The sequence below is a fragment of the Apteryx mantelli genome, chromosome 2 (assembly GCF_036417845.1).
Source record: "Apteryx mantelli isolate bAptMan1 chromosome 2, bAptMan1.hap1, whole genome shotgun sequence".
In the NCBI taxonomy this organism is placed as follows: Eukaryota; Metazoa; Chordata; class Aves; order Apterygiformes; family Apterygidae; genus Apteryx; species Apteryx mantelli.
The window spans coordinates 145,544,187-145,570,188 of NC_089979.1; the positions used below are offsets into that span (position 1 = coordinate 145,544,187).

Below are 26,002 nucleotides of genomic sequence, written 5' to 3' on the forward strand. Positions count from 1 at the left end.
TTATATATTAGCTGCATGTGTCTCTAATGCCTTTAATCCCAATTAAAAAGTATTGACTAGCCATAATGGCAGGTATCCAAAAAAGAGAAAATAATAGTAAAAATGGAAAAGCTCGTACAATTGCACTTTCCCATTTACCTAGTGACACTATTGTAAGTCAGAGGTCCCACTATGATTGTCCCTACTGGCTTTCTCAGGTATATTGAAGACCAATGAGACAAAAGGGCAACCTGAGACATCCCATGGACAAACATGAGAATTTGTGTGTGAATCTAGTTCCTTTGCAGAGATTAACTTTAGAAGTAGGTATCCAAGAGAGCTCTGGCCAAGCAATGCACAGCAAATGGAAAAAGCTCCCATCATTACTGACTTCCAGCCCTTCCACATCAGTCTAACTTCTGACAACAAGAAAAATTATTCCCCTTCTTCTCCTTCTCCTCACTTAAACACTTTCTCCAGGAGTGATCAAAATGAAGCATGTTTTGGTTATGTGAACAGGCTGGGTGAGATTAGTGATTCCTACAGAAGGAAAAAAGCTAGAAATGACTGACTCCAGCAAAGATTCACCTTCTCCCTAGCTTTGAACATCTGATCACACCACAGCTCTTCTCTGTATGTATATTTTTGGCTTGTATTTTCACTTGCTGATCATCTTACAAAATGCTGTTTATCTCGGTCTGCAACTGCAAGAGACCTGCTCACCTGCTCTGCCCAGTGCTTCTCTCACAATCTTACAGATAAATCACTGTGCAAGAAAGAAAACTAAAGCTGTCAAATGTTCTAGAGCTTATGTTCAGTAACAACATGGAAATTCCCACTCTCTAAAAACTGATAGCAAATTTTCGCAGCTGAGAGCTTCTGCCTGAGCACATGAAGAGAGCAAACTATCACAGTAAATAGTGTCAAGTGAAGTACAAGAACATTTTTTGACTATATTAGAAAAGGAAATGTTATCTAATTTGGCTCCTAAACACTTTTTTCTTTTCCTTTGGTAATCCAGTTTCATGGAGTAGCTTCAACTTAATTAGATAAATTTCTAGCCAGAGATGATACCATTGTACGGAAACCCCACTCACAGTAAGACCTGTATCTGTGATTTTGTGACGGGTACAAGAACCCGATGTCTATTCTTTTGGGGAAAGCTGATGTTAAGCCAGCTACTCCTAAACACTAAGATCCCAATTCTTTATTCCCAAAAAGTTATGCTTTGTGCAGAAGTGCCATGATACAGGGTGGAGAAGACAAGACAAAACTTATTTTTAAATCATGTTACTGCATGCTCTATCTTCAGGTAGAAAACTATTCTGTTCTGGCATCATTGAGATTCAGGGCAATCAGTGTGTGTGATGGTGTTCTGTGGTCTCCAACATATAAATTCAGAAAGGTATGTACACCCTTAACTAGTTAACTTCCATGAAAAATAGAAGTCTGATATCTTTGCAATTTTTGGACCTCAGAATAAGGTCCTAGCAAGAGATCTACTTTATTATGTCCTCCAATCTGTGAATGTTGTATATAACAAAGAAAGGCTTTACAACACCCAGAACTTTCATTTCAGCTGCTAAAACTTTAAGGCACATTCCCAAGACTATACCTTTCTTGACAAGGAAAACATAAAACCAAGTATATTTCAAACAATGATATAACATAGTTACAAATGTTTATCACCAGCCTTGAGATTACATTTATCAGTAAATTTCAGCCAGCCTTTGAGGTGCCTCACAGTGTCTCTGTCGGCATGCTGGCTCCCCTACGGTACCGGTACTGCTTCTCCCAAGTGGCAGCGATCCTTGTTCTGTGTCCTGGGACTCCATCATCTCAACGTGTGTTTGCTGTCTGACTGAGTTTTCGTAGTGCAAAGTGACAGGCTCTGTGCCTCTTTTCTTCTCTTTATCTTCTGAGGTTTTTTTTTTAGAAGGTTGTCATCTATCCACAATATTTCTGAGCCTGGGAAAACAGCCTCCTACAAACAACATGTAGCTTTGTAACACCACTGCTCTTTTTTTTCCTAACAAAAGGAGCACAGGCTACTAATGATAGGAGACAACAAACAAACAAAGAAAAGGAAAGGTTATGAGGGTCAAGGGCTCAAAAATTTATCCCAAGGACACCAGAGGAGAACATAGAGCAGAGCACCCCTGGCAGCACACACTACTCCCAGCAAGCTGCTGGGCGGTTGGGGGATGTGGCCCAGTGGTGCCTCCCTGGGACACCTAAGAGGATGAAGGAGCGGAGGCAAGCCCCCCATTGGGGGATCCTCTCTTTTGAGCTCCTTCCTTCTGGTGACATGGACGGCCAACATGGCCACAGCCAGGAGGGGGTCAACAAGGAGGTCCTGTAACTTGCTGGGGCCTTGGATGGGGGAGGCAAAAATAGAGAAGTGAGAGGAGAATTGGAGCCGAAGCTGTCAGAAGTACTGGGGAAGCCAGAGGAAGGACCGCAGCCTTCCTCCACAGCACTCAAGTACCTGTGTATCAGGGTCTCCTGATTGCCACACATGGGGCACATGCGAAGCAACATGAAAATGCCTGTGCCCTCTGCTCCATCATATAGACAAGATCTAATAGAGGCTTTGGCCTGGGGTGCCTCGCAGTGGTAAGATTTCCCACCAGCTGGTGACTAGGTGAGATGCAAGGGTGAGCAAATGGAGTCTGAGTGGAGCACAGGCATGCCAAGCACAGTGCAATTTGGAGTTGGACCAGCTGTCGTTCCTGCAGCTGGCTCTAGTAGTCAGTGGGGAGCAGCCAAGGAAACTGGGAACAGCAGCACTGCAGGGCTGAGGAAGAGCTATGGGTGAGGCCTACCCTCCCACAGGGCTCACCTGAGACAAGAGAGGAGCCGTGGAGGTTCAACAGCACTTCACTCCTGGGGCAATGGTGGGGGATGAGGTCATGTGCAATGGCATGCACCAGGCTTGGCCTTGAGCCACTAGTGGCAGTCTTGGAGGTCTCAAACCTTGGTGAAGCCCACCAGGAGCATCCTCTGGCATGCTGAGAGGGACTGGCGACCTGCACATGGAGGCGGAAGTTATGCAGGAAGGGTGACAAAGAGGTCCCACCTCTTGGTGGCTGCAGGGGTCCTGGTTGCTCCCAACAGCTCCCAGGTCTGGAGGAGGTCCTGGTAGAAAACAGGAGCCCAAAGAGATCTCCCAAAAGCAGATTTCTGCAGTGGATGGTAGAGAGTTGCAGTCATAGCAAAGCTCTTAGAGGTGACGGAGGCCCAGTACTTCCCTCTGGAGGCTGGCCAGGGTTGGGGGAGAAGCGGGGGGTGACACAGGTTGTTGAAGCAGTACCATGGCATGGACTGGACTAACAGGTTGAAGACTCTTCCCTGAAGATAAAGGACCACAGCAGCCCTGCCCACCTTTGCAGCTGCTCTGACACCCTGGCCTGGAGCTCATTCCAATTCAAGGCTGTTTTTCCTGCTTTAAAGTTGCATGGCTCAAGAAGCATCAGCAGCTCCCAGGACTCCAGCTCTCACTGATGTCTCCTTGTGTGCCCATTTGTCTGTCTCTGTATTCCTGTATCTTCGCATTGAGTCTGACATAAACATACAAACTTTTGTTTACAGTTGTCTGCTGATTGGGTGTCAACCCAAGCTTCATGGGTGCCATCCTGCCATTGACAAGTGGCGGGTCCAGTTCTGAGACAGAATTGGTTTTATGGTAATTTTTCTTGGTATTTTTATACTTTTTTCCATTAATTTATTGGAATGAGTAAGAGGACTGGACAAAACCTCTCTAAAAGCATAATTCCCTCCTTAAACTCATGTTTGCTGAACTGTGGCCTGTTGTGACATATGCTAGATAAACAAAATAAATTTTACATGCTACAGTTTTCTGGAGTATATTTGTCAGGGGCATTTGTTTGGCTGGAGTGCCAAACTGTAAGAGATAGCAAGGCTGTCTCAGGGAAAGGAGAATAATGGTTTGGAAGAACACATATTAAGCGCAAATAAACACATCCTCTCCGGATTCAGGTTTTTTCCTGTTTTTCTGTTTTCCGTAAACTCTTTCACTAGATATGGCCTTCATTTGCCATATATGAGATACCTTATCCTTTTTCTAAACACAATTGTGCAGCTGAGACTCATGTACAAGATGTCTCCGGCCTTTTCTTTAGACATTTGAATCCTGAAATTACCTACATGTGTGCTTTGGAAGATCCTTCTCAGTAGTACTGTCAAGTTCAACACCCTCAAGCCATCAGGCTAAATTTAATCTTGTATTAATGATATGAATTGTTTTCTGAAGCATCTTATCCTCAGTAATTATTGTTGCAATAATGGTGACATGTACAAATGTCTCTCTGGATTTGGTTCCATTTTTGTTCAAATGCTCTGGAAATCCCTTGCTTGCAATTTCAAGGTTATATTCAAGTTGCAAGTCACACTTCACAACTGGAAAATAACAAAAAATAGCCATTAGCCAGGTAATTTCTTATGATTTATCATCAGTTTCAAATAGCACTGGCCTTCAGTAAATAAAAACAGGTTTTTGTTTATTTCCATGAATAGGATCAAATCCTTTTTTTTTTTTCCTCTCAATGAATTCATACCTAAGTTTTCTTAACTCATAAACTACTGTGATCATTTGTTTGGACCACACTGTTTAAAAGGATTATATCAACATCTTCTCTGAAATCCTCCATGGATGATTACTCTCAGGTCTGAAATCTCTAATTAATTTCTTCTATTTCTCAATTTTTTCAATAATTACATGCTAGATCAATGAGAATCTTTGCCTGATCACACTCTCAAGGTGCTACATTAGGTACCTATTTCCCAATACTGTCCACCACCTAAATAATGTTGGAGCAGAAAAGCTGCTGAATGTTTTCCTGTGATTACCGAGTTTTTTGTGTTAAGTTTTTTTCAAGTATGTTATTATTTCTGTCACATGGCATTTACAGTGTTGTTTGTCCAGCTTCAGCCCAGAAGCATGGTTTCTTTCCATAGCTGCTTTCAGCCTCTGTTTTTCATCAGATCTAATGTCATCTGGGAAAATTTTATTAACCTGTATGGCATAAAAAATTTATCATGTTTTTCCTCAGGTGCCAACTACAGCCTAAATAGAAGACTGAGAAAACAGTGCTGCCCACAAAAGGTTTCCTGGAAGTTCAGAAACAGGCTCTTCTCTTTTTTGTAATATGAATACCTGCGAGGAGCCCAGTGATGTACCAAAGACAGAAGGGTATTCCGCGCTGGCCATATCTCCCCTTGGCAGCATGATAGACTTGTTTTGTTCCTTTGGGTCTATTTATGGACAAACAAGGGGTTTCATCCTTCTTTTCTATAACTAAAAGAACTATTCTGTCAGTTCTTCCAGTCGTCTCAGAGCAACGAGTGTATCTAGCTCCTTTAACCAGTGCCTTGCAATGTGAAGGACTTGCCTAGATGTAAGAACTGTTGGATAGCTCAGCCCTGTCTGCATCATTTAATATTCATGAGGTCTTGATCCACTGGGAGATGGCTTCAAGTTCTTTCTCCACTTTTTAAGTTCATATGCTTAGATAGGATCTAAATGCTTAGATTGCCTTGATGATTTCAAGGGCATACAACTTTTCCCCTTTTTCCGTTTATTATGTATCCATACATTTATTTCATATATATCTTTCATGGGGTTAGCCTCATGATTTTAAGTTTCATGAGTAAACTGTCTTTCTTTCCATTCCCTGTAGATTTTCTTTTAAAGCTAAGAACACTACTTTTGGCAGCATGTTAGTTGATGGATCAGTGTACAGCTGAAAACAAATACTGTTCTATTTAATTCCAAACTTCTCCACTGCCTCAGTGCCCACTGCTTCTGTAAGGAATCGTGAGCGAGGTATGTTGTCATCATTCACTTTACCCTTACCATGCACATCTTGCTGACTCTTGCAAGCTCTTGCAAAGTGATTTAATCCTTTTCAGTTCCGGGATTCTCTCCAGAGGTCCGGGCATCACACTGGCTTGTGTCTTTGTCACAGTGCATAGGTGACATGGACTGTTCTTGTCTTGGATCTTAAACATGATCTGATCTCTTCTGTAGAACTCAAGCTCTCAAATACTGCTTCTGCAGCCCTAGAGTAGTCACAGGTTGTTTTGACTTCAATTTCTTCCTATCCTTTCCCTTTTTTAGAAATTACTTATATGGTTTATGTTCTCTAAGTATTTTCATGCTTAGTGTGTTTTGTAGGTAGTCTCCACACTCTGATGTAACTGAAAACTGCTGTGCCCACTAAGTGTTCCAAAACCAAGCTGATGTAAAAATATATATTTTTTACTTTCTTCCTCTTTACTGGCAGACACTGTTTGCAGATCTTGAGTGCCCTTTTATTTAAATCCCCTTCAATTTGTTTCCCAAACATCTCAAAAATCTCAGTGCTAGTGGGACTTTCTTAGCCCCTTTCTTCTATCTATCTGGACTACGATCCAGTCCAGTGATCTCTTGATGCTTAACACATCTGTTTTGAATTATGCCCCATTCCAAGTAGACGTGCAACATCAAAAGCTTTGCATCCTCCCAGGGGCTCATCCCTTAAAGACACACTTCTCAATACATATCCGTTGCAGCCTCTGGCTTCATCGGATTGCTGTGGCTGCCAAGAATATCCCAACAATCTCAGAGATCAGGTAATTTCCACCTTCTCCATGCCAAATTCCTTTCCTCTCAATGTGACATTCTTATTGTCCCTACCCATGGCTGGAATGGCACAAGAGAGTTGCGACACAAAAGAGGAGCTCTCCTTCCAGGCAAATAGTTGCTGTTACTCTTTTTCAACATTCTTGCTTTATGCAATTCTCAGGTTAGTCCTCCAAAAGCAGAGGAACGTTGCCAAACCTCAGTGCTGGCTGATAGCCAAGGGGCAAGTCAGTGCTGGTATGACAAAAGCAACCACAGCTTCACCTCAGCTGCAAATACAAGGGCTGGGACTTTCCCTGAGACATTGACGGGAAGTGCTTTCACCCTTCACAGACAGACAAGGCTTGCAAAATCCCCTGATCTCTCCCTCCCCTATGCTCTCTCCCTGCCTTCCACTAGATAAATGCCTGCGAGGCTGTCAGGGTTTATGCACTCAGGTTCAAGCAATAGGACCTCTCTGCAGCTCCTCAGGCCAGCTCCAGCACAAGCAGTGGGAAAGCACTGCTTGCCTAAGGAGAGCTCAGGAGGTTGAGTGCATAGGTAAGTTTTACAAAGATGATTCTCAGGTACCTCTCACTTCTGTAGGTGGGAACAGTGAACAAAATGGTTAAACTGTCAACTTGTGAAGTTCAGGTCGGCTTGAATTCAACTTTTTTAAGTTTCTTGATACAATTTTACCCCAGTGTTTCTCCCTCTACCTAAAAAATACAAGCCAGAGCATGTCTCTTGGCTTTGTATTGACATTATGCAACCTATTATTCACTAAGAGTTGATATACGGAAGCACTGAGACATAAAAGAGGTTTTGTATCTGTAAAGTTATGACAACTAGAACTTTGAATTAGTCAATTGGTATTCAGAGAGCTTACAATAGCTGGTGACAAGTTTATTTAATCCTTCAGAGGTGTTTGTTTTATTTGAAGAAGTGGAGAAAGCTTCTGCAAATATGGGTTGTTCGGGGGGGGGGGTGTTAAATGATGAAGCTGGAAAGCAGATTTTCTTTCCTAAGACAGCGCCAAAATTCTGGTTTGAATTTTAGTAGACAAGTGGAGCCAGTCCAAGGGCATTTTATTTACCCCAAATCGTAAGTTATAGGTAATAACTCTTGGAACTAAAGATTCTTTTCGCTTCTGGATTTGTATGTGGACTTCATGTTTTCTCTTCCAGTTCAAGCAGCATACCAATTTTAGTCCTGTTTAATATTTTATAAGCAAGGGACTTCAATACTGCAGAAAGAAATGGATTTTTCTTAAACATTGTCTTCTACCAGCACCACGTTATTAATTCACAGAACATTTGCAGCTGTCAGAACTGTTCTTCAGCTTTGATACAAGAAAATTTCATATTCCCTCTAAACCTGTAAACATAAAGTGTCACTCACATTACAGCCCAATTTTTTCAGATTGTTGTGATTTTATAAAATTATGCTTTTAGTTGAAGCTTTAAATTCTTTTTTAGATGTGGCCTTCCTGAAGCTCCAAGATTTGTTGATAGCAATGAGTTAGACTACCATGAAGCTGTAATAACTGAGATGATAGTGCTGTAACTGCATACCAAAATATTCCAATAGCCTACCGGAATCAAGCATCCTTGTACTTTCTTCATCCATATTGAAAATTGCTTATACATGCATGTTAAGTGCTTTTCATGTTTCTACAATGTTAGGCAGGTGGCATGTTTTTAAATCATTCCTCTTAGTTACATGCAGAGAAGGTGGATAAGCGATCTGCTTGTCTTGCACAGGCACTTTATTAAGATAATGCATTGCCTAGATTAGTGTTTTATCTCAAATCAGGACTCGTTTTGGAGGTGACTCTCCTGCTCTCCTCCAGGTAGCATGCTTGGTTTCACATCACAGAGCAGTCTTGGGACATACAGTCTCTGTTGCTTTTTGATGAAACAAAGAAAGTCAATCACATTCAGCTCACTGGACCAGACTAGAGTCAGTCCAAAGCCAAAATCCCTGCAAAACACATAGTGAGGACATTAGGCGCTCAGAACCACCTTTTTCTCTCTACAAATCCATTTCTATTGGGCCTCAGAAATACAGAGACAGCAAATGAGACATTCAGGGACAGTAGCTCAAATCTGCATATTTTAAGGCTTCTCTGACTGCTTCCCAGGCTATTTTTATTAAAACCTGTTTATCTGGTAATTTCAAGATTTGAGTTGAACATTTCTCCCATTTTGTTCTTAGTAACAGAGCTACCAGTAAATGAAACCAAAACATTATTTATTTACATTTTATTTTCTGCAGAACATTTTATAGGTGTTAACATTTTGAGATCATTTTTGTTCTAACCATTTTTTAATGTATATGAATTTTGGTTTTTGAAAACTTTTTTAGGGAGGAAAGGTGGGGGAAGATATCTGAATGTCACTTTCACACACGCTTCCTGCAGTTCAAATTTTTCCTTTTTTGTCACTGCACGCTGTAAAACCAAAAAAGTTGGGGGGAAGGGGTCCTCTTTTGACATCACTATTTTAGGCTCACAAACTCTTTTCTTTTTCAAAACTTCTCCAACCTATAGCCCCTCAGTGAGAGTACGGCCAATAAACCAGTAAGTAAATTCAATTACTTCATGTTCCAGGCTGGCCTGTAAGAAATGGGCATAGTTTAAATTGTCTAAATTAGAAATGGACAAATTCAGTTCTCCAAAATTTTCTCTCTTCTATTGTCCTGGGATGCCTTTCCCATTGAAGTCTACCAGCTTCCATCAATAGTTTTTCTGGCTTAGCTGGAAGCATATCTGACAGGCCAGTTCACATAACATCACCTAGGTCTCCTGTTTTCCTCCTCTTTTTAGGTTTGGATTTTGCTCTTTTCTGGGCTTTTTTTCTGGGCTGCTGACTTCAGCTCTCTCCTAATTGCTGTTGCAATTCTGGGCCTGGTGCTCCAGACGGACGGTGGTGGGCAGTGGGTGGCAGTCTGGGTAAGCCCTAGTTATATTGGTGCTTCTTGGAAATGGAGGAGGAGAGGGAATGGCTGCCAGTGAGAGGATTAATTAAAGGATCAAAAAGAGTGCCTCATGACTTCATAGTGACTATACGGTAACCCCCGGGGACAGAATCGCAAAGATGGTTTCAAGTATTTTTTTTTTATTTTTTCAATTTTGTCTGCGGGTTGGAGGCACCAAACGTGGTTAGCCTGTTAGGGGAAGAGGGATGGCAGCAGGCCTGCTTCCCCAACCCCCCGGCAGTGTGCTGGCTGCTTCGCTCAGGACTGCTCTTCTGATTTTGGCTAAGCCGTTTCTTATTTGTGCTGGCAAAGCGATGCACATACCCCTGGTTCAGTGATAAGGCTAGATATAAAATTCTCTTGGTAACTGTAGATCCCATGGTTTGCTTTGGAATACATGACATTAAGAATAGATCAGGAAGGAGGACTGTTTCTTAACTCGTGATGATTACCCTGTATGTGCTTTTCCAAAGCGGAGTAGACTCACCAGCAAAAAATTGAATGTGCAGAAAAACTATTTCCATAAACAGCAACATAAAAATGAGAATATCAATAAATCTCATTTGTGTTCTACAACCTGAACCCTGCCAGAACTTCATATAACTTGGCACTTCAAAAGTGCTTAATTATAATAATCTGCTACAAACTGCTTGATCAATGGTGAAAACAGCTCAGCCATCCACCTCTGGCAACTTACAGCACCTGAGGACTGGAATCAAAGCATTTTTCTGCTGTCTACCACCAATCCATTAGTAATACCAAGTATGCAAGCAAGACCACTAGATAAACAAGCCTTAAGTGCTAAGAAATTTAGCAGAGAGGTTGATTGCCAAGGAGCAAAGCACTTTCTGGCATCATCAGAGCATTAGGAATGTTTGACTAAGGATTCCTCTGGGGTGGTCCCATGCTACGAGAACGATGAGAGCAGGAAATATGTAAAAGAAGACACGAGTACTCACAACAAGGGGTAATTATGCAATAATCTTAATAGCATAAAGTGGTAGTATAATAAAGATAATAGGTTTATTCAGAAAACAGTTCCTCATTTTCTTTTGCATTTCCTTGCTAGAGCAGCATGAGAGGGTCACCCTGCAGGAGGGAATTATTTTGTCCAATTAGGCAATTATGAAAACAGCATAATACTTTATTTTCTGCCTCCTGGCACACATTCAGCTCACTTTTACCCCGAATTATAGTGAATAGATCTCAGTGACTTCCAGTAGGAGTAAGCAGCTCTGGCAGTGTTAGGGTCAGAGTTTTCTGTTGATCCCAGATATGACTGCTCAGATATTTAGGGCAAAATTCCATCCTGAAAGACACCCAGCAGATCTAAATTCTTTGGCTGCTAAAATTAATGGAAGATCTATACAGACAGAGCAGAAGATCACTCAGTGCTTCCTCTGTGCAGATTTAAAGGAGATTTTCCTCTTAAATAGCTGGATTGGAAATTTAACCCAAACCTCTGGAACACCAACCTGTAGCACTGCCAAAAGATCTGGCTTTTTTAAGAGAAAAGAACTATACCAGTGGTTGTTTTGGTTAGTTTGGTTCTGTGTTTACTTAAGGAATTTTTTTCTTTAAATATGCTATTGTAGAGTTTAAGATTGAAGGACTTTGAGCTAAATTCCCTATCAACATAAAAGTGAGTTATTTCTTCCAGTCAGACTTTTCTTTTTCTTCACTGTGTCTTTGCAAAATACAGGACTATAAGTGTCAGTAAGTGATCTCTTTGTTCCCTCTCCTTTCCTCAACTAATTTTAATAAGAACATGTAAGTCATAGCTTTTTATTTCTCTCTCTTCTACATCATGTCGCAAATATCAACCTTTTCCTTCACTACAGTTACACAGATACAGCCTGGCACTACTTTCTTGTGTATTCTATGTTTTTTACGTGCAGAATGAAAAGCAGAACTTCTGCCTTGACTCCCCAGATATCATGGGGATAGGAACAAGTGACATCCAGTGGCCTTGACTCAGAGCCAGGCATACCTGGCTCACTGAAACCAAGGTGACTTCTCTCTGAAGATGGCAGCCTCTGAATAACAGGACTCAGACAGCAGAGATTTATTAAAGGTCCTGTGTAATGTTTCCTATGCCTGTGTGCTTTAGACCACAGCATAAGATAGTGCTGGCTGCACTGTGCTGTACCGCTAGCAAGCTGGTGGCAATGCTATGCTCGGAGATCAGTACCTCACGTGCAGTACTCTGACAGAGAGGTTTCTGGGTTACTACCAAGGTAATGACCTAGTGCTGGGCACATGCCCCCCTAGTTGCCATGCAAAGAAATTAATGTCATTAGTTCGGGCATGTGCAAAACCTGAGCTGAACTCAAAAGGAATTTTGTTCGCATAAAAGGGACAGATGAGACTTTTCCATTTGTCAGTATAGGATGCTGCCCTCAGCAGTTCTGCAGATTTTTGACTAATCTCAGCTCTATTTTTTACTTTAAGAACATGTTTCTAAATTCAGGCTTCTTGGCAATTAATTTTCAAAGTCTGTAGCTTAAGGTTGTTGTTTAAAGACTTCTAAAATCATTGTTTCAGTAAGAAAAGGAATTTCTTCTATATTTGAAAGAACTAGCTTTTTAAAAATTGCCTGATAATAATTTTTCCTTACTGAAAAATGCAATCTCATTTAAAACTGTGGGGTTTTTGGTGAGGAATATCATTTCTTTATTTCTGAAAATATCAGTGTTTATTTTGTCCTGGATCCAGGCATGTCTCTGCAGGTGTCAGTTGCCTGTCACCAAGTGGTAGATGAAAAAGTTCAAGTACATGTAAAAGACAGAAAAGAAACAAAAAGGAGCAAATAAATAGATTTTAGTGCATTTCAAGTGAGCAAGGGTGCTGACAAAATTATCCACTGTTAAACCATGCATCTTTAAAGACTTTCTTATGACAGTGTTTTAGTGTATAGGCTCATGTAAGCAAGAATGCAGGTTAATGAATTTTCTGTAAAGTCTGTTTGGCCCAAGTCCAAACATGTTGCAAATCCCCATATATTTGTTTTGGCAGGAAAACTTCATATTTGTGCCATTTCTTCTTAAATCTTTCAACATACTCTCCCTCCCGCTCCTCAAGTATGCGAGAGCATAAGAAAGCCAAGAACATTCTCACTGAGGCCCCTGCGCAGCAGCGGGCAGCTAACCTTTGATTTTGTCACAGGTGTTATGCAACAAATGGGCTTCATTTTCTTCCTGTTTATGCCAACTCAATCCAAAAGTAAGTTAATTGAAAATCAACAATTCCATCAGTGTAAATGGGAAGAGAATTGGGCTCATCCCAGATTCCTAGAGGACATGATGAATACATGTCTTGAATTCTTAAATTTGTATCATTTTGAAAGTCTGATTTTGATTGGTTGCTGGGGCATATCCAGTTAATAATAGTCTAGACATATCCTACTGATGGACTGTCAGTAAAAGCATTTCAAATAACATACCCCTGCTTAGTTCTCAGTGTCTTTTGACAGACCAGAATGACATAAGATTACAATTCAAAAGCAGTTTCTCACTTGTTTCCTTCTCTTTTGGTGGTACAGACGTGTGTGTGTGTGTGTACATATATATGTATATGTATATGTGTTTATGTATATATACATATATATGCACATATATCATGCATTTTAGGATGTCCATTATTTTAGCCTGATTTCTGTAGGAAATCACATATCTCTGATCATTTTGAGGTATTCGTGAGTGAATGTGTGTTTATGTGTGTCCTTCTTAATCATTTCTTAGGGCTGATTTCATATAAATATACTAGGAGGAGAGAGGACTCTAAGATTGCTTTCCTTACATTTCATAAAAAAAGGCAGCTATGCAGAGGCTGAAGACCCCACAGGAGAGTCCTGACAAAATGAAAGCCTATACCATGCCTATACACATTTAAACACCTGAAAATCCACATGAGAAGAAAACTTATAGGAATGATCTGCTGTGATTTGAATGGCTTCAATCAGCGCTCGTTATCAATCAAGAAACACAAATCCCCAGGAATCTCAGCCTCATTATTTCTAGTACTCACAGAGCTTCTTGTTAATATCTGTAAAGTGTAGATAAAAGATGCTCAGAAGCATAGCTTTACTGTGAGGGAAGAGAGCCACAGAGGACATAACAGGAATCCAGGAGGTGTTTACCATGCATGGTGGATCTGAAAACATGTATTTCAGTGGCTCAGCCAAGGTCCCAGAATGTGCCCTGACCTTACTGGAATAAATCCACTGCCCCCTGGCCTGGGTTTTAGGCAGGCTTGTCTCTCTCCTGCTTTCCCTCTCTCAGCTTCAGGTATTTTATGAAATCTTTTCATTCTCCTTGCAGTAGACTAGGCCAGATTAAAGCTTAATACCTATACAACTCGGAACAGTACAATAGCCCTAAAAGACTGAGAAAATTACTCAGGTTATAGCTGGGTCTTTGTATTTGTGGAGCTGTTGGAGGTGGTGAGATCTCCAGCTCTCTCAGTACTTTGTTGTGATTTAGACAACATTAAGCACATTTAGGCCTACACTTCATCGTTTCAAAGAGCCTCCAGGCAGCTGTAGTGTTCTGCTGACAAAAAGTAAAGATGTGGGAAGCGTGATGTCTTCTGTAGTAGGATTTATTGTCTAAAACAAACAGTTTTTATCAGTTTTGTCAAAACTTGGAGCTCAGGACTTTTTGCTGAGAAGAACAGCAAGCATTCATTTACTTGAAAGAAAATTCATGAATAATATGTTGTGTTATGTTTGTTAGGAGCTATTCTGCTTTCTTCTTTATGTGTTTAAGTACTGGATTAATCATGGAACAGTAGCTTTGCCATGTGTCTTTCAGTTTTAGATGTATTAAATAACAGAAAATGCAAGTTATAATTTAGGGCAGATTTGGGTCTACAACTGTCAGGTTATAAGAAACAGTATTTGTTACAGAATGCATTCTCTTTCTCTCTCTGTGGGAATAGTAACATGGAATTTTAAGTAAATGAGATTGCTTCAGAGTAGTGCACATGTATTTCTGACGTGTCTTTTTAAATCACATTTCACTTGTTCTCCACATTACACCAGGATTACTGAATAAAATACATGCTGTGATATACTTCATAAAGATACATCCAAAGTTGTGATACTAAATATGCAAGAAATGAGATGTTACTTGCTCTCTTTTTCTACCTTATTTAATGGGCTACTACGTTTAATTTTAGTGTATTTGGGCACTTTTGGCTAGTACACACATTTTGTTCATAGATGACTCAGGTCTCAGACCTCCCAGGGCAAAGCAGGATTCTCAGCTACAGAAAAAACAGTTGGGGATTACTTCTACTTGTCAGTATATGCAATAATCAACTCATAAAATAATGAGAATTAACTCTATTTCTGAGAGAAATTGTTTAAATTTGGAGAACTTGAGAGTATGGGAAACAAAGGACCTAAAAATTACCAACCAAAAAACTATAATCCAAACAAAAATATGGAGTGTAAAGTCAAAATCAAGGAAAGAATTGACCCACCACTCAACTGAGAGAAAGTTGTTGACTCCGAGAAAGACAACCTTGTAATGCCTACTTTCCTCTTTCTTCACTATATGGGTCAACTGTGATAAAAGAGCTTACACCAGTAATAAAGAGCTGAGAATTCAGGCTACATAACCCAAGAAACAGATTAGACTGTGCTTAGGTAAGTTAAATGACTTCAGACCAAACTAGGCTGATGAAACTCACCTCAAACTGTTCAGCCAACTAACTGAAGAATTTTCACAGCCATTAATAGCTGTCTGTAAGAACTGTGCAGGACAAGTAAAGCTCGGAAAGACTGGGAAGGCAAGAATAACCTCTATCTTTAAAAGTGCAAAGAAAGAGGAGGTGGCGAATTATGGCCCAATCCCTTCAAATAAGGATGCAGGTGTTATAGGATGTACTTACATTAGTATTTTAGTTCTGACCAGAAATGCACTGTTGAAGCAAATCATCACTTATCATGCTGTGGATTACATCATGGAGAGGTCTTGGGACATATGAACCTAGATTTCTTTCCAGGGAAAACAGAGCCAGATGTGCTCCAGGTGCACACCTAACGCACTCCAGCTGCTAATGGGCACTCAGACTGTGGTACTAGAATAAAGATAGTTCAAGCTAAAAATCTCTGACACATGTACAGTGTGAATATTGGCTGCTCAGCACCAACTGTTTCACTCAACTTTGTTCCTATTGCACCACACTACTTCTTAAAGTACACATCTGTAATGCATGACAAGCTGACTATGAATCAACAGTATGTTGTGAAAAAGGCAAATGGGACAGTGGGACAGTGTGTTTCCTGCAAAGCAGCTGAAGCTGGTAAGATCTCAGCTGGAGTGCTGCATTTGATTTTAGCACCACCCTTTTAATAAACATTTGGGCCAGCTTAGACTACAAAGATCAGAGGAAAGCAATGAGAACGATCAACACTCAGATGCATGAGTTGGAGGGAATGATCTGAAGTCATTTTATCTAGAGAAGAAAAGTGTGAAATGATAACAGCTTTCATGTCCAACGAAGGCTGCCGCAAAGAGGAGCAGAATAACTGGACATCCACATCTACTGTGAAGGAGGCCATTTAGATTAGACATAGAAAATCTGTCTAATAGTATGGACAGTGAAACAATAGTATGTGAGGGAGATTGCAGAATCCCCATCACAGGAAGATTTTGCAAACAGGTTAGTCAGGCATCTGTCAGACTTGGTTTAAATGTAGTTCATCCCGCCCTAGGGAGACAGACAGACATAATCTTTTGAGATCACTCCAAGAACTATTTGTTTTGCTTCTTTTTAAAATGTAAATAGTAAAAATTTCTCTTTCCTGCTCCTTTCATCTTGTCTTTCTACCTTTTGAATCATTCCACTGGTCTCATCTGTCGTTTCAAGTTACATCTTTCTGATCTTTTGGTTTTCCATCCCAGTCTGTCTCTGCCCCATCCCTCCTTTTTCACTTTGGTACTACATTTCATTTGTGGCACTGCTTCTGCTATGTAATCCCTCCTTTTTCTCATGCACAAAGCAACATGTCTGTCTTCATTCAAATTTCTGCATAAATGAAGTATTTGTGTATAATTGCTGAACCAAGATTGTATCTTCATCCAATTCACCTTGTGTTTATGTACTGGGTAGTTAACGGCAGTTTTGCACAGCTAGCTGCTTTTGTTCTTTCAGTGTCTTCTTTTATTACTGACCAAGTGGTGATCAGCTGAGAGATTACCGCCAATTTTAAAAAAAATGGGATAATTCATTATATAAGAAAAGAGTAACAATGCAGAAAAGAAAGGAAACAGTTAATCATTACAGAAGCTTGCATGGATTATCTTTTAAATAACCAAAAAGCATCACTAGTGCTCTAGTGTAAGGGGGATAGACACAAGCAAAAATATTATGTATAGATACAAATCTCTATGGCATTTTCTCAGGTAATATATGGGTACATATATACAAGAACAGAGAATGATTTTTATATGTTTCTTTGCTGGTATTTCTGTTTTCCCCCGGAGCTTTGAGAGCACCCAGCGTAAGCAGCAGCTCAGAGCAGACCGCTGGTGCCATCTGCTGCTTCCTGCAACCCTGCTGCGAGCACTAGAGCTGAGCTTGCAGACACCAAGGGAGCCAGATGTTTTGTGATGGACTTCTATAATATAAGCAAAACAGCTTATATTATAGCAAATTAATACTTTCTCTCATTACAGCTTTGTTACAGTAGTGCCTGGAATTTAAAATCAAACTTACCTTGCCATTTGCATGTCCTTCCCTGGAGTAGCTGATGCACAATTAATCAACGTTTTACAATATACTTTATTTGTTAAGAAACTCATTGGTGACCAGCTTATTCTTGATACATAATGTGTACCATCATAACAGAGATTCAGTAACAGCTGTATGCATCCCTATTAAATAATTCTTAATAAGAAAAGCTAAATTTTGCTTACTTTTTTCAAGCAAACTGTCTCTTTTATTAAAAATGGGATTATGTTAGATTAGCCCACGAGCATTAGAGGCAGCTTTAACTTTCTTCAACTTTTTATGGAATAATATTCATTACCATGTAGAAGGCCCTTCATATATTGGATAATGCTCTAAGAAACAATATTTTTTAAAAAGAGTATTCCTTGCATTAATTTTTCTTTTCATCTCCCTCTTGCTCTCTTTCCTGACAAGATGAGTTCAACGTTCACTACCAAATAAGGTGTTCCCTATTAATGAACATAGGAAACACTTTAAAGACTTATTTCTTGCTGGTGAATATTAAATATTTTTAAAAGGTTAAATGATACATAACTTTAATTGATCTACCAAATATATCACCCGATAACATCCATTTGATTTTTTTTTTTAATCTTACTTTGGAGAGAGAATGATTTGAGTATTCACTCAGCACCAGCTTAATGATTTCCTGAGGGCAGATACAGAACTGGACAATAGTGTATTACAAACAAGGTTTATTCTCCAATTTAGATAGGAGACTACTTCGTTAAAAAGAAAATTAGAGAAAGGAAAGTTGAGTCTTACTACATAATGAGTTGCAACCATTTATTAATATAACATATGAAATTCTTCTGTTCTGCTTTGAAATACAGACTATCCACAAAAGGGAATTTTATAGCTTTACTCCCATTAGAGCCTCATGGGAATTAATAAAGCCCTCAGAGAATGATTTTTTAACCATGCCAAAAGACTCTGCATTTGTATGCATGTGTCAGAGCATACAAATACGCAAGATGCATTCAGATGGGTCCCGCTGAGGATCCATTTTTGCACTCAGTCGGTTACTTCATGAAGTATACAAAGTCAGCGTCCAGCCGGGTAGCTGGGGCGACAACCTCAGGAGAGCTGGGGTCGACACCCTGCTATGCCGCAGAGCTTCCTGGGGCACCTGGACAAGTCACGTAGGCCACAAGAGCAAAGATGCTCAGGCACTGCTCTTCCCGAGTGGATGCCCTGCCCTACCGGCCATAACAAAATTCCCTTGGCAGCTGTCTAAAACCAAAGGCTCCTACAGCTCACTGGCAGGCAACAGCAGGGCTGAAAAGGCACTGGTGCCACCTGAGGGCTAGCAAGCCGCACATAGCTCTAGCCCAAGCCAAAATCATGACACAGGATTCTCAGAATAAGCATTTCTCTGTCTATCTTGCTAGTGGAGCTTATGCCCTACACCACGCGCCAAAATCATGTAAGCATCTCCCACTCAAACCCCTTAACTCGAGCTCAAGCAGGGTAGGGGGAAGGTTAGGTTTGATTTTTTTGTTCACCAAAGAAGTGCAAGTTTTGGGCCAACCAATCTAAAATCATGTCAGATTTTTTGAAAGGAAAAAAATGTGCTGGATAGAAAGACATTTAAAAGAAGCTGAAGAATATTATCTCAATATTCCTAAATGGCATAGTTGCATTCTGAACAGTGCTTCAAAAAGGAACGTAAGTGAAGGGTTAATAAACAACAGTAGCAAAGCAATTTGCTTCAGGTCTAGCTAACCATTTCACGTAATTCCTTCCTGCAAATTGGAAAATCAGTTATTCTCACATCTTTAATTAATACACTTATCTGAGATGCAGAGAAAGATTTGAATCAGGCCTCATGCAAATTAAATGGCTGTTCTAAGTACTAAACTATTGGCCATTGTAGGAGAGAGGTTTCTCAAGAGCTCCTCTGGGAGATCTGCCTTTGGGCCTTAGCTTCTCTGTCCTCAGTTCACCTTTTGTAAAGTAAACATAACAGTATATGGTTCTATTGAAAGACCTTTGGAGCAGACTCTCTTGGTTCTGTATATGTATCATGGATCTCACTCTGTAAGTACAGAGCACATGTACTGGTACGACATTGATAATACATTAAAGACTTTGGAGCTCCCAGGCGCAGTGATGAAGGAGGCGAGATAAAAACCTTAAAGAGAATTTTGAGTAATATATAACTATCGAAAATAAATGTTCCGCATGAAATATTACAATTCCACTGGCCAAATGCTTCACAGGACTTTCTTCAGGAATTTGGAGAACAATAATGAAACAAACTGGCACTGACTAGTCATATTACAGAAATACTGAGGACAACGCATAAGTTTGTAGATAGCTTTTCTAATGTCTCTTCTTCAAGTATTTTATGAAATGACCTTCCAGGTTCTAATCTGGTTAGTGCACTCCTCTTTCATGTTTTTCTATAACATAAAAAAGCAGAAATGACTCTGAAGTGTGTGCAACTCTTGCTGCCTGTGCTCCTGTATCCTTTCCTCCCTCGTTCCCTTTGAGAGAAGAAAACAGCAACAGTTCAGCTGAATATTAAAAACCATAAGATGGATGGAGAGTACTGTAAGACTGAAGAATTGAATAACCTGAACTTGTTTTTAAAAACTGTACAGAAATCTTCTGAGAGTGTGTATTCAGAAGAGTGTCCAAAAAGCACATTAAGAAGCAAGAAAACTCTCATATGTTTATTTTGTATAGTCAGAACTGACACTAACCTGCCATTTTCAAGAGATTGATGTTTTGCTTATTTTTTCCTTTTTTTTTTTTTGTAATAGATGAATACAAATCCTTCGAACATAATGGCTTTGACTTCTAACACTTCCAACAAAAAAGAGACAGTGTGTATATTTGGAACAGGGGATTTTGGAAGAGTTCTGGGGTGTAAAATGATTCAGTCTGGCTACTCCGTTGTGTTTGGAAGCCGACAGGCACAGACATCCAGCCTGATTCCCAAAGATGCAGAGGTGTTGAGCCATGCAGAGGCTGCACAGAAAGCTGCCATCATCATTATAGCAATCCCAAGGCAATATTACAACTTCCTTACACCATTAGCAGAAATTCTCCATGGAAAAGTGTTGGTGGATGTAAGCAACAACTTAAAATTAAACCAGTATTCTCAGTCCAACGCAGAATACCTTGCTCAGCTGATCCCAGGGGCTAAGGTTGTGAAAGCCTTCAACACTGTGTCAGCCTGGGCCTTGCAATCCGGCCCACTGGACGCAAGCCAACAGGTAAGACTGAGCAATGGCAGTTTACAGTATATCATACGGTTTGTTAACAATTAGACAAAACACACACATATGGGATATATGAATCAGGCAAGGTTGAGATGGTTGAGATAATCAAATTAAATGTGAGCTAAAATTTAGTTTTGGGCTCTAATATGACATAAGGAATATTGACAGCTTGCATTTTGATAACCCTCAAAATACAGTAAGATGTTAGGAGAGATCAGAGAAGCAAGGAAAGAAAGAAAACAGAACTACAAAGAAAGAGAGAGATGGAAAACCCAGAGGAAATGATGGGTGCATCAGTTGTTCACTTGGACTGTAAAGTCAAAGAGAAAAGATAGAGGAGGAATATAACAAAACAAGAATAAAATGAAGAGGCCAAAAAAAGGGAGGAGAGGGGTATGGTGGGGCAATAGAATGAGTATGAGCAACAGGAGAAGTGGGATGAAAGGTGAAGGAATTTTCTAAATCAACATCCATCAACAAGAAAGTCTAAAAAAATGTGTGCAAACCATTTTAACTAACTCTTTGACCACAGACAAGTGAGCACAGGGTTGGTCATAGGAAGCAACAGCACACAGCTTACCTGAAGAAAAATCATTTAGGCTCGCCTTGCTATCTGCTACTCTGAGGGACTGCGCCCTTGCACAACGCGCTGTGTCAGCTGGCTACTCAAACCACTCTTAACTTTACTTTGGATTGGCAGACAAATGGTTTTAGCAAAATGAAAGGCCACAGACTTTCCACTCTAGGCTTCACAAGCCTTCATCATAATTAGATCAATAAAAGAGATTGCCCCCTTTCTTCCAGCTCCGAAAGGAGTATTGTCTTGCGCACCCATAGAAAAGAGGCTTTCTTCACTATGTTACTAGACATGGGAAGAAGTAATATTTACTTTCATGAGAGGGCAACTATGTTTTAATGATCTCTCTGCCCAGTTCCCTGGAATCCTTATGAACCACTGTAGTGGCAATGGAAAACTTTGCTCCTATCTACAGAGTCTTACAGAATCTCATGTCACCACATGTGCCTACAAGTGGCTTGCAGGATCTTCAAAAGTTATGTTATAATCCAAGTATTCTAAGCAAAAACTTGTACTAAGTGTGTTATGGTTTGTTGTTTTCACAGAAACAATTTTGCCAGTTGAAACAATCTCCTTTTCCAAAGGAAAGGATCTGATTCTTAGTTCTTGGGCCTGTTGGTCAAGAAATAACCTATAGGTCAAGGCTAGCAAGGAAGCCAACGAGTAGTCTAGGAAGCTTGTGCTCTTGTTCTACATCTATGCAGGATAGCAGTAAAGAGTATCACAAAAGTTTGTCAAAATAAAGCTTCTGTTTGTTTTTGGCTGCAGGTGTTTGTCTGTGGAGATGACAAGAAAGCTAAACAAATAGTGATGGATATTGTTCGTGCCCTGGGTCTCACACCATTAGATCAGGGATCTCTCTTGGCTGCTCAGGAAATAGAAAATTACCCTCTGCAGCTCTTTCCAATGTGGAAGTTCCCCATCTTTTTGTCTCTTGGCCTGACTGCATTCTTCTTCTTCTACTCTTTGACTCGTGATGTAATTTACCCTTATGTTTATGAAAACAAAGATTTTTCTTTTTTTATTGCAATTTCCATTCCAAATCGTATCTGCCCTATAGTGGCACTCATCCTTCTTGCCTTGGTCTATCTTCCTGGTGTACTTGCTGCAATTATTCAGTTATACAGAGGTACCAAATACAGTCGTTTCCCAGATTGGTTGGACAAATGGATGCTGTGTAGAAAACAACTTGGACTAGTAGCCTTGGCATTTGCTTTTCTACATGTTTTGTACACTCTTATTATCCCAATTCGCTACTACGTAAGATGGAGAATGAACAGCGGAGTCCTCTCCCAGGTAAGTTTTGCTCCTCTCCCACCTTCATTCTACATAGTTTATGTGTTAACAAAATAAGCAGGAAAACTAAAAATTAAGATAATTTAAAGAAACATATTTCCCTGTTTCTGCATATACCTTTAAGAATGGCACATATTCTGATTTTCTGACCTTTATGTTTATATAATGGTATGATGTTAAAATATAACAATTTTCTTCCAGTTATCTTAAAAGATATTTTTTCTGCATATTGATCCTAAAACTGCTATCACTTTAATATATACCTGGTTTTCTTCTCTTTAGGCACTAAACAACAGAACAGATCCATTTATTAACACTTATGGCTGGCTTAATGACTCTTATTTGGCCTTGGGGATTTTAGGATTTTTTTTATTTGTTCTGCTGGGAATAACTTCCTTGCCTTCAGTCAGCAACAGTGTCAACTGGCGAGAATTTCGATTTGTACAGGTAAGAAAAAGACTTTCTTTAATAAATCTTCTTCCCTCTGCCTCTTCTGGAAAATTTCCTATTCCCTTGTAAACTGTGACCCCAGACAGGTTTACTAGTGACTTAGTGCTCTTCTCCATTAGTATCTCCAAATGTGATGTGTGCACTTTTTACCATCACATGGTAAAAAAAATCTGCATGGCTATATAGCTCCCTATACAAAACAAAAACAAACAAAAAACCCCACAGCTCTGAGCACTGCTGATGGTAGAACTGGAATTATTACATTAACAACAGAAAATTAGGAAGATCTGAGCTCCTAAATGACAAACAGAAAGCAGACATTGTAGAATTACCAATTGCTAAATTATACTAAGTCACAAAACATTTTAGCCACTTATTGGGCTAATTTCCTTGGTTCACATGAAAACTCAGTAAACTGAGTTAAGAAGATAAGTCAAAATGAGTCTGAAATTCACTTTATCACACAAATCCTCTCAACAACAAGGAAGGGAATCTGCAGCTTCTGCAGACTCTAAAATTTGCTATACCTGTAAACAGCGTGCCCTTGGTAACACTATAATCTCAGCCCTTGGTTCAGAGGAAGCTTGATGCAGGCTGCAGTGTCTCTGCAAGAACTGGCCTGGGAGGGAAGGTGAAGAAAGATTACTGTCACTGAATGTTTTATACAGGCCCAGAACCTGCACTGTATGGTAGTTAAGGCTGGATTAACACTAAAGCATAAAAAAGCTTGGATCTCTGAGCTGACTTCACCATTTTCTCTGCATTTTCATATATATGACAATATATAGGCAGTATGTGTGTGCTAGCAAAAAGTAGCAGGGTTGTTGCCAGGAAAAAAAAAACAAAAATGATGTTTCACCTAGGTCCATCTGAATGAAGCTTTATTAAAAAGAATAAGAGCCTTTATATTCATAAATGTTTCACTTTAGCAGTCCCAGATTAGTCCCAAATCTGGCACATTCCATAAAGCTTACTGTACACTGTAAATTGGATTTGTTCTGAAGTTTAATATACTATTTTAACCTCCACTTTTTTTCTTTCTTTCCTTCATTTCCCCCTAGTCCAAGCTGGGATATCTGACACTGATTTTGTGTACTGCACACACACTGGTTTATGGTGGAAAGCAGTTCCTGAATGTTTCATCGTACAGATGGTATCTTCCAAACGCCTACATGCTCTCTCTCATTGTTCCTTGCATTGTACTAGTTGTTAAATTTGTACTTGTGTTTCCTTGTCTAGACAAACCACTCACACAAATTCGACAGGGTTGGGAGAGGAATCCTCGATACTCAGAACAGTCAAACCACATTATCAACAAGTCTGCTGTATAATTAGACCAATCTGCATTATCAAAAATGAAAAAAAAGATTATGGAGGCAGTATCAAAATGAAGCTCATATCCACCTTTATCTGGAGGGTGAGCGAAAAAGTGAAAAACGTGGCAAAGCCCTGAGTAAAATAAAATCACCCCAGTCACGAGATTAAAATATAAATTAAACAAGGGGCCAGTTGAGCTCCTGCTCTCCATGTATGCTTTGACACAGGAGTAGGCCTTCATTTTTGCTCAGTACATTTTCCCCTCATCTATTTGTCCTCTATTCCTAACTGGAATATGAGAGAAAATGATGCCCAATGTCCCTCTTTTGTCATTCTGAATCTCACCCTGGGCTGGGCAGAACCAGAGAAACCTCTGCTGTTATGTGGTGTCTGCTTCTCTTCCCCATCCTGCCCACACAGGCTCAGGCCTACAAGCTCCTGTCAAGGAGACTTTCTCTCTCTCTCTCACACACACACACAAACACACACATACACACTCTGATCCCACCCCCGAAGCCAGTGGCATCTGTAGAATGGGGCCAGAACGGACACTGGCTGCAGAAGAGTTCTGTTCTTCGCAACATTTCTTTAGCCTCTGTTAATGTCTGATCCAAAAGATACTCATACTTTAGAGATACTTGAGCGAGATTTGTTCATTTGGTTTGTGTATAGGAATTGTGATGTTCAAAGTGTATGGGCCAAGGATTACTGAATCTTTGCTTTACTGTAGTACTACAAATGTAGCTAGCAAGGGGATGGAGGAGAGACAAAAATGCCAGAAAGACCTGAGATGGTGTGGTCACACACCTAAGCTGCTCTACAAATACGTGTGAAAAGTAGCCAGTAATTCTGTGTATGCAGTGGGCTGTAAGGAAAGAAACTGAAAGAAAATCCTGTTATATCAGGGGTTTGTATTATGTATCAAGTTTATATCTCATGAAGATTGTATTGCTAATTTTTCCAGAAAGAAATTCTTGGGTGCAATATTAAAGATATTCAATGGAAAATACACATTTTAACCACAATAAAGAAAATTCCTTAAAGTGTTGAGCTCTGTTACCATTTTGGAAACTTCTTTTGATATGATGCGGCTGCTAATATGCTCAGTTGTTTAGTGGTTTTAGAATAGGCCTTGGGGTGAGGAATAAATGGGATCCTGTCTTCACCAACTGCCAGTGCGTGCCTTCCCCCATCTTTGTTGCTCTGCTCTTGGATCCTCACATAAGCAGATCTTTGCTTAATCATCGAAGCAGGCTCAGTATGTAGCAGAAAAACAGGACCCAGCCAGGATGGTGACGTTGTTACATTGGAAAGAGAGGATCTAACAGCCTAAGCAGCATTGGTGCATACTTCATATTCAGCATGGCATGTATGTATGCTGACTGATGTCTATATCATTATGGAAGTTTTCTTTGACCTTTCAAATGATATAGAAGTACCTCATTTCATGCTTTGTTTAGAGATTTTCCAAGTTAATCTATGGAATCACTTCCTGAAAAAGGGATCATATATTGGCTCAAGGGGCCAAAGTAGCAACACTGTTGTGATGATGCCTGTAATAGCACTTTCAGACACCCTGAAAGACTTCCCTCTCTAGGCAGAAGCAGAGAGAAAGAGAGACAGTAAGAGAGAGTATGTGTGTGAGAGAGAACAACAAGAGAGACCGTGTGTGTGTGTGTGTGCGCACGCGCGCGCACGCGTGCTGGTAGAGGAGAAAGGGAAAGAGAGAAGAAAACAAGTAGCAGCAGACTGAATGGATATCCTCCAGATTTGCCATCTTGGAGCCAAATTCTGCTCTGTGTCAGATTTTCA

The 26,002-nt window shown here is 40.1% G+C and overlaps 1 protein-coding gene across 1 annotated transcript; it reads left to right on the forward strand.

Moving 5' to 3' along the window:
• Nucleotides 1-7,074: 7,074 nt before the first annotated feature.
• On the forward strand, nt 7,075-25,209 carry STEAP4 (STEAP4 metalloreductase). Its single transcript, XM_067292504.1, has 5 exons — nt 7,075-7,162; nt 20,089-20,544; nt 21,896-22,423; nt 22,706-22,870; nt 23,935-25,209. Exons 2-5 carry the CDS (start codon nt 20,089-20,091, stop codon nt 24,202-24,204), a joined length of 1,419 nt encoding a protein of 472 aa, XP_067148605.1. The 5' UTR covers nt 7,075-7,162; the 3' UTR covers nt 24,205-25,209.
• Nucleotides 25,210-26,002: the final 793 nt, after the last annotated feature.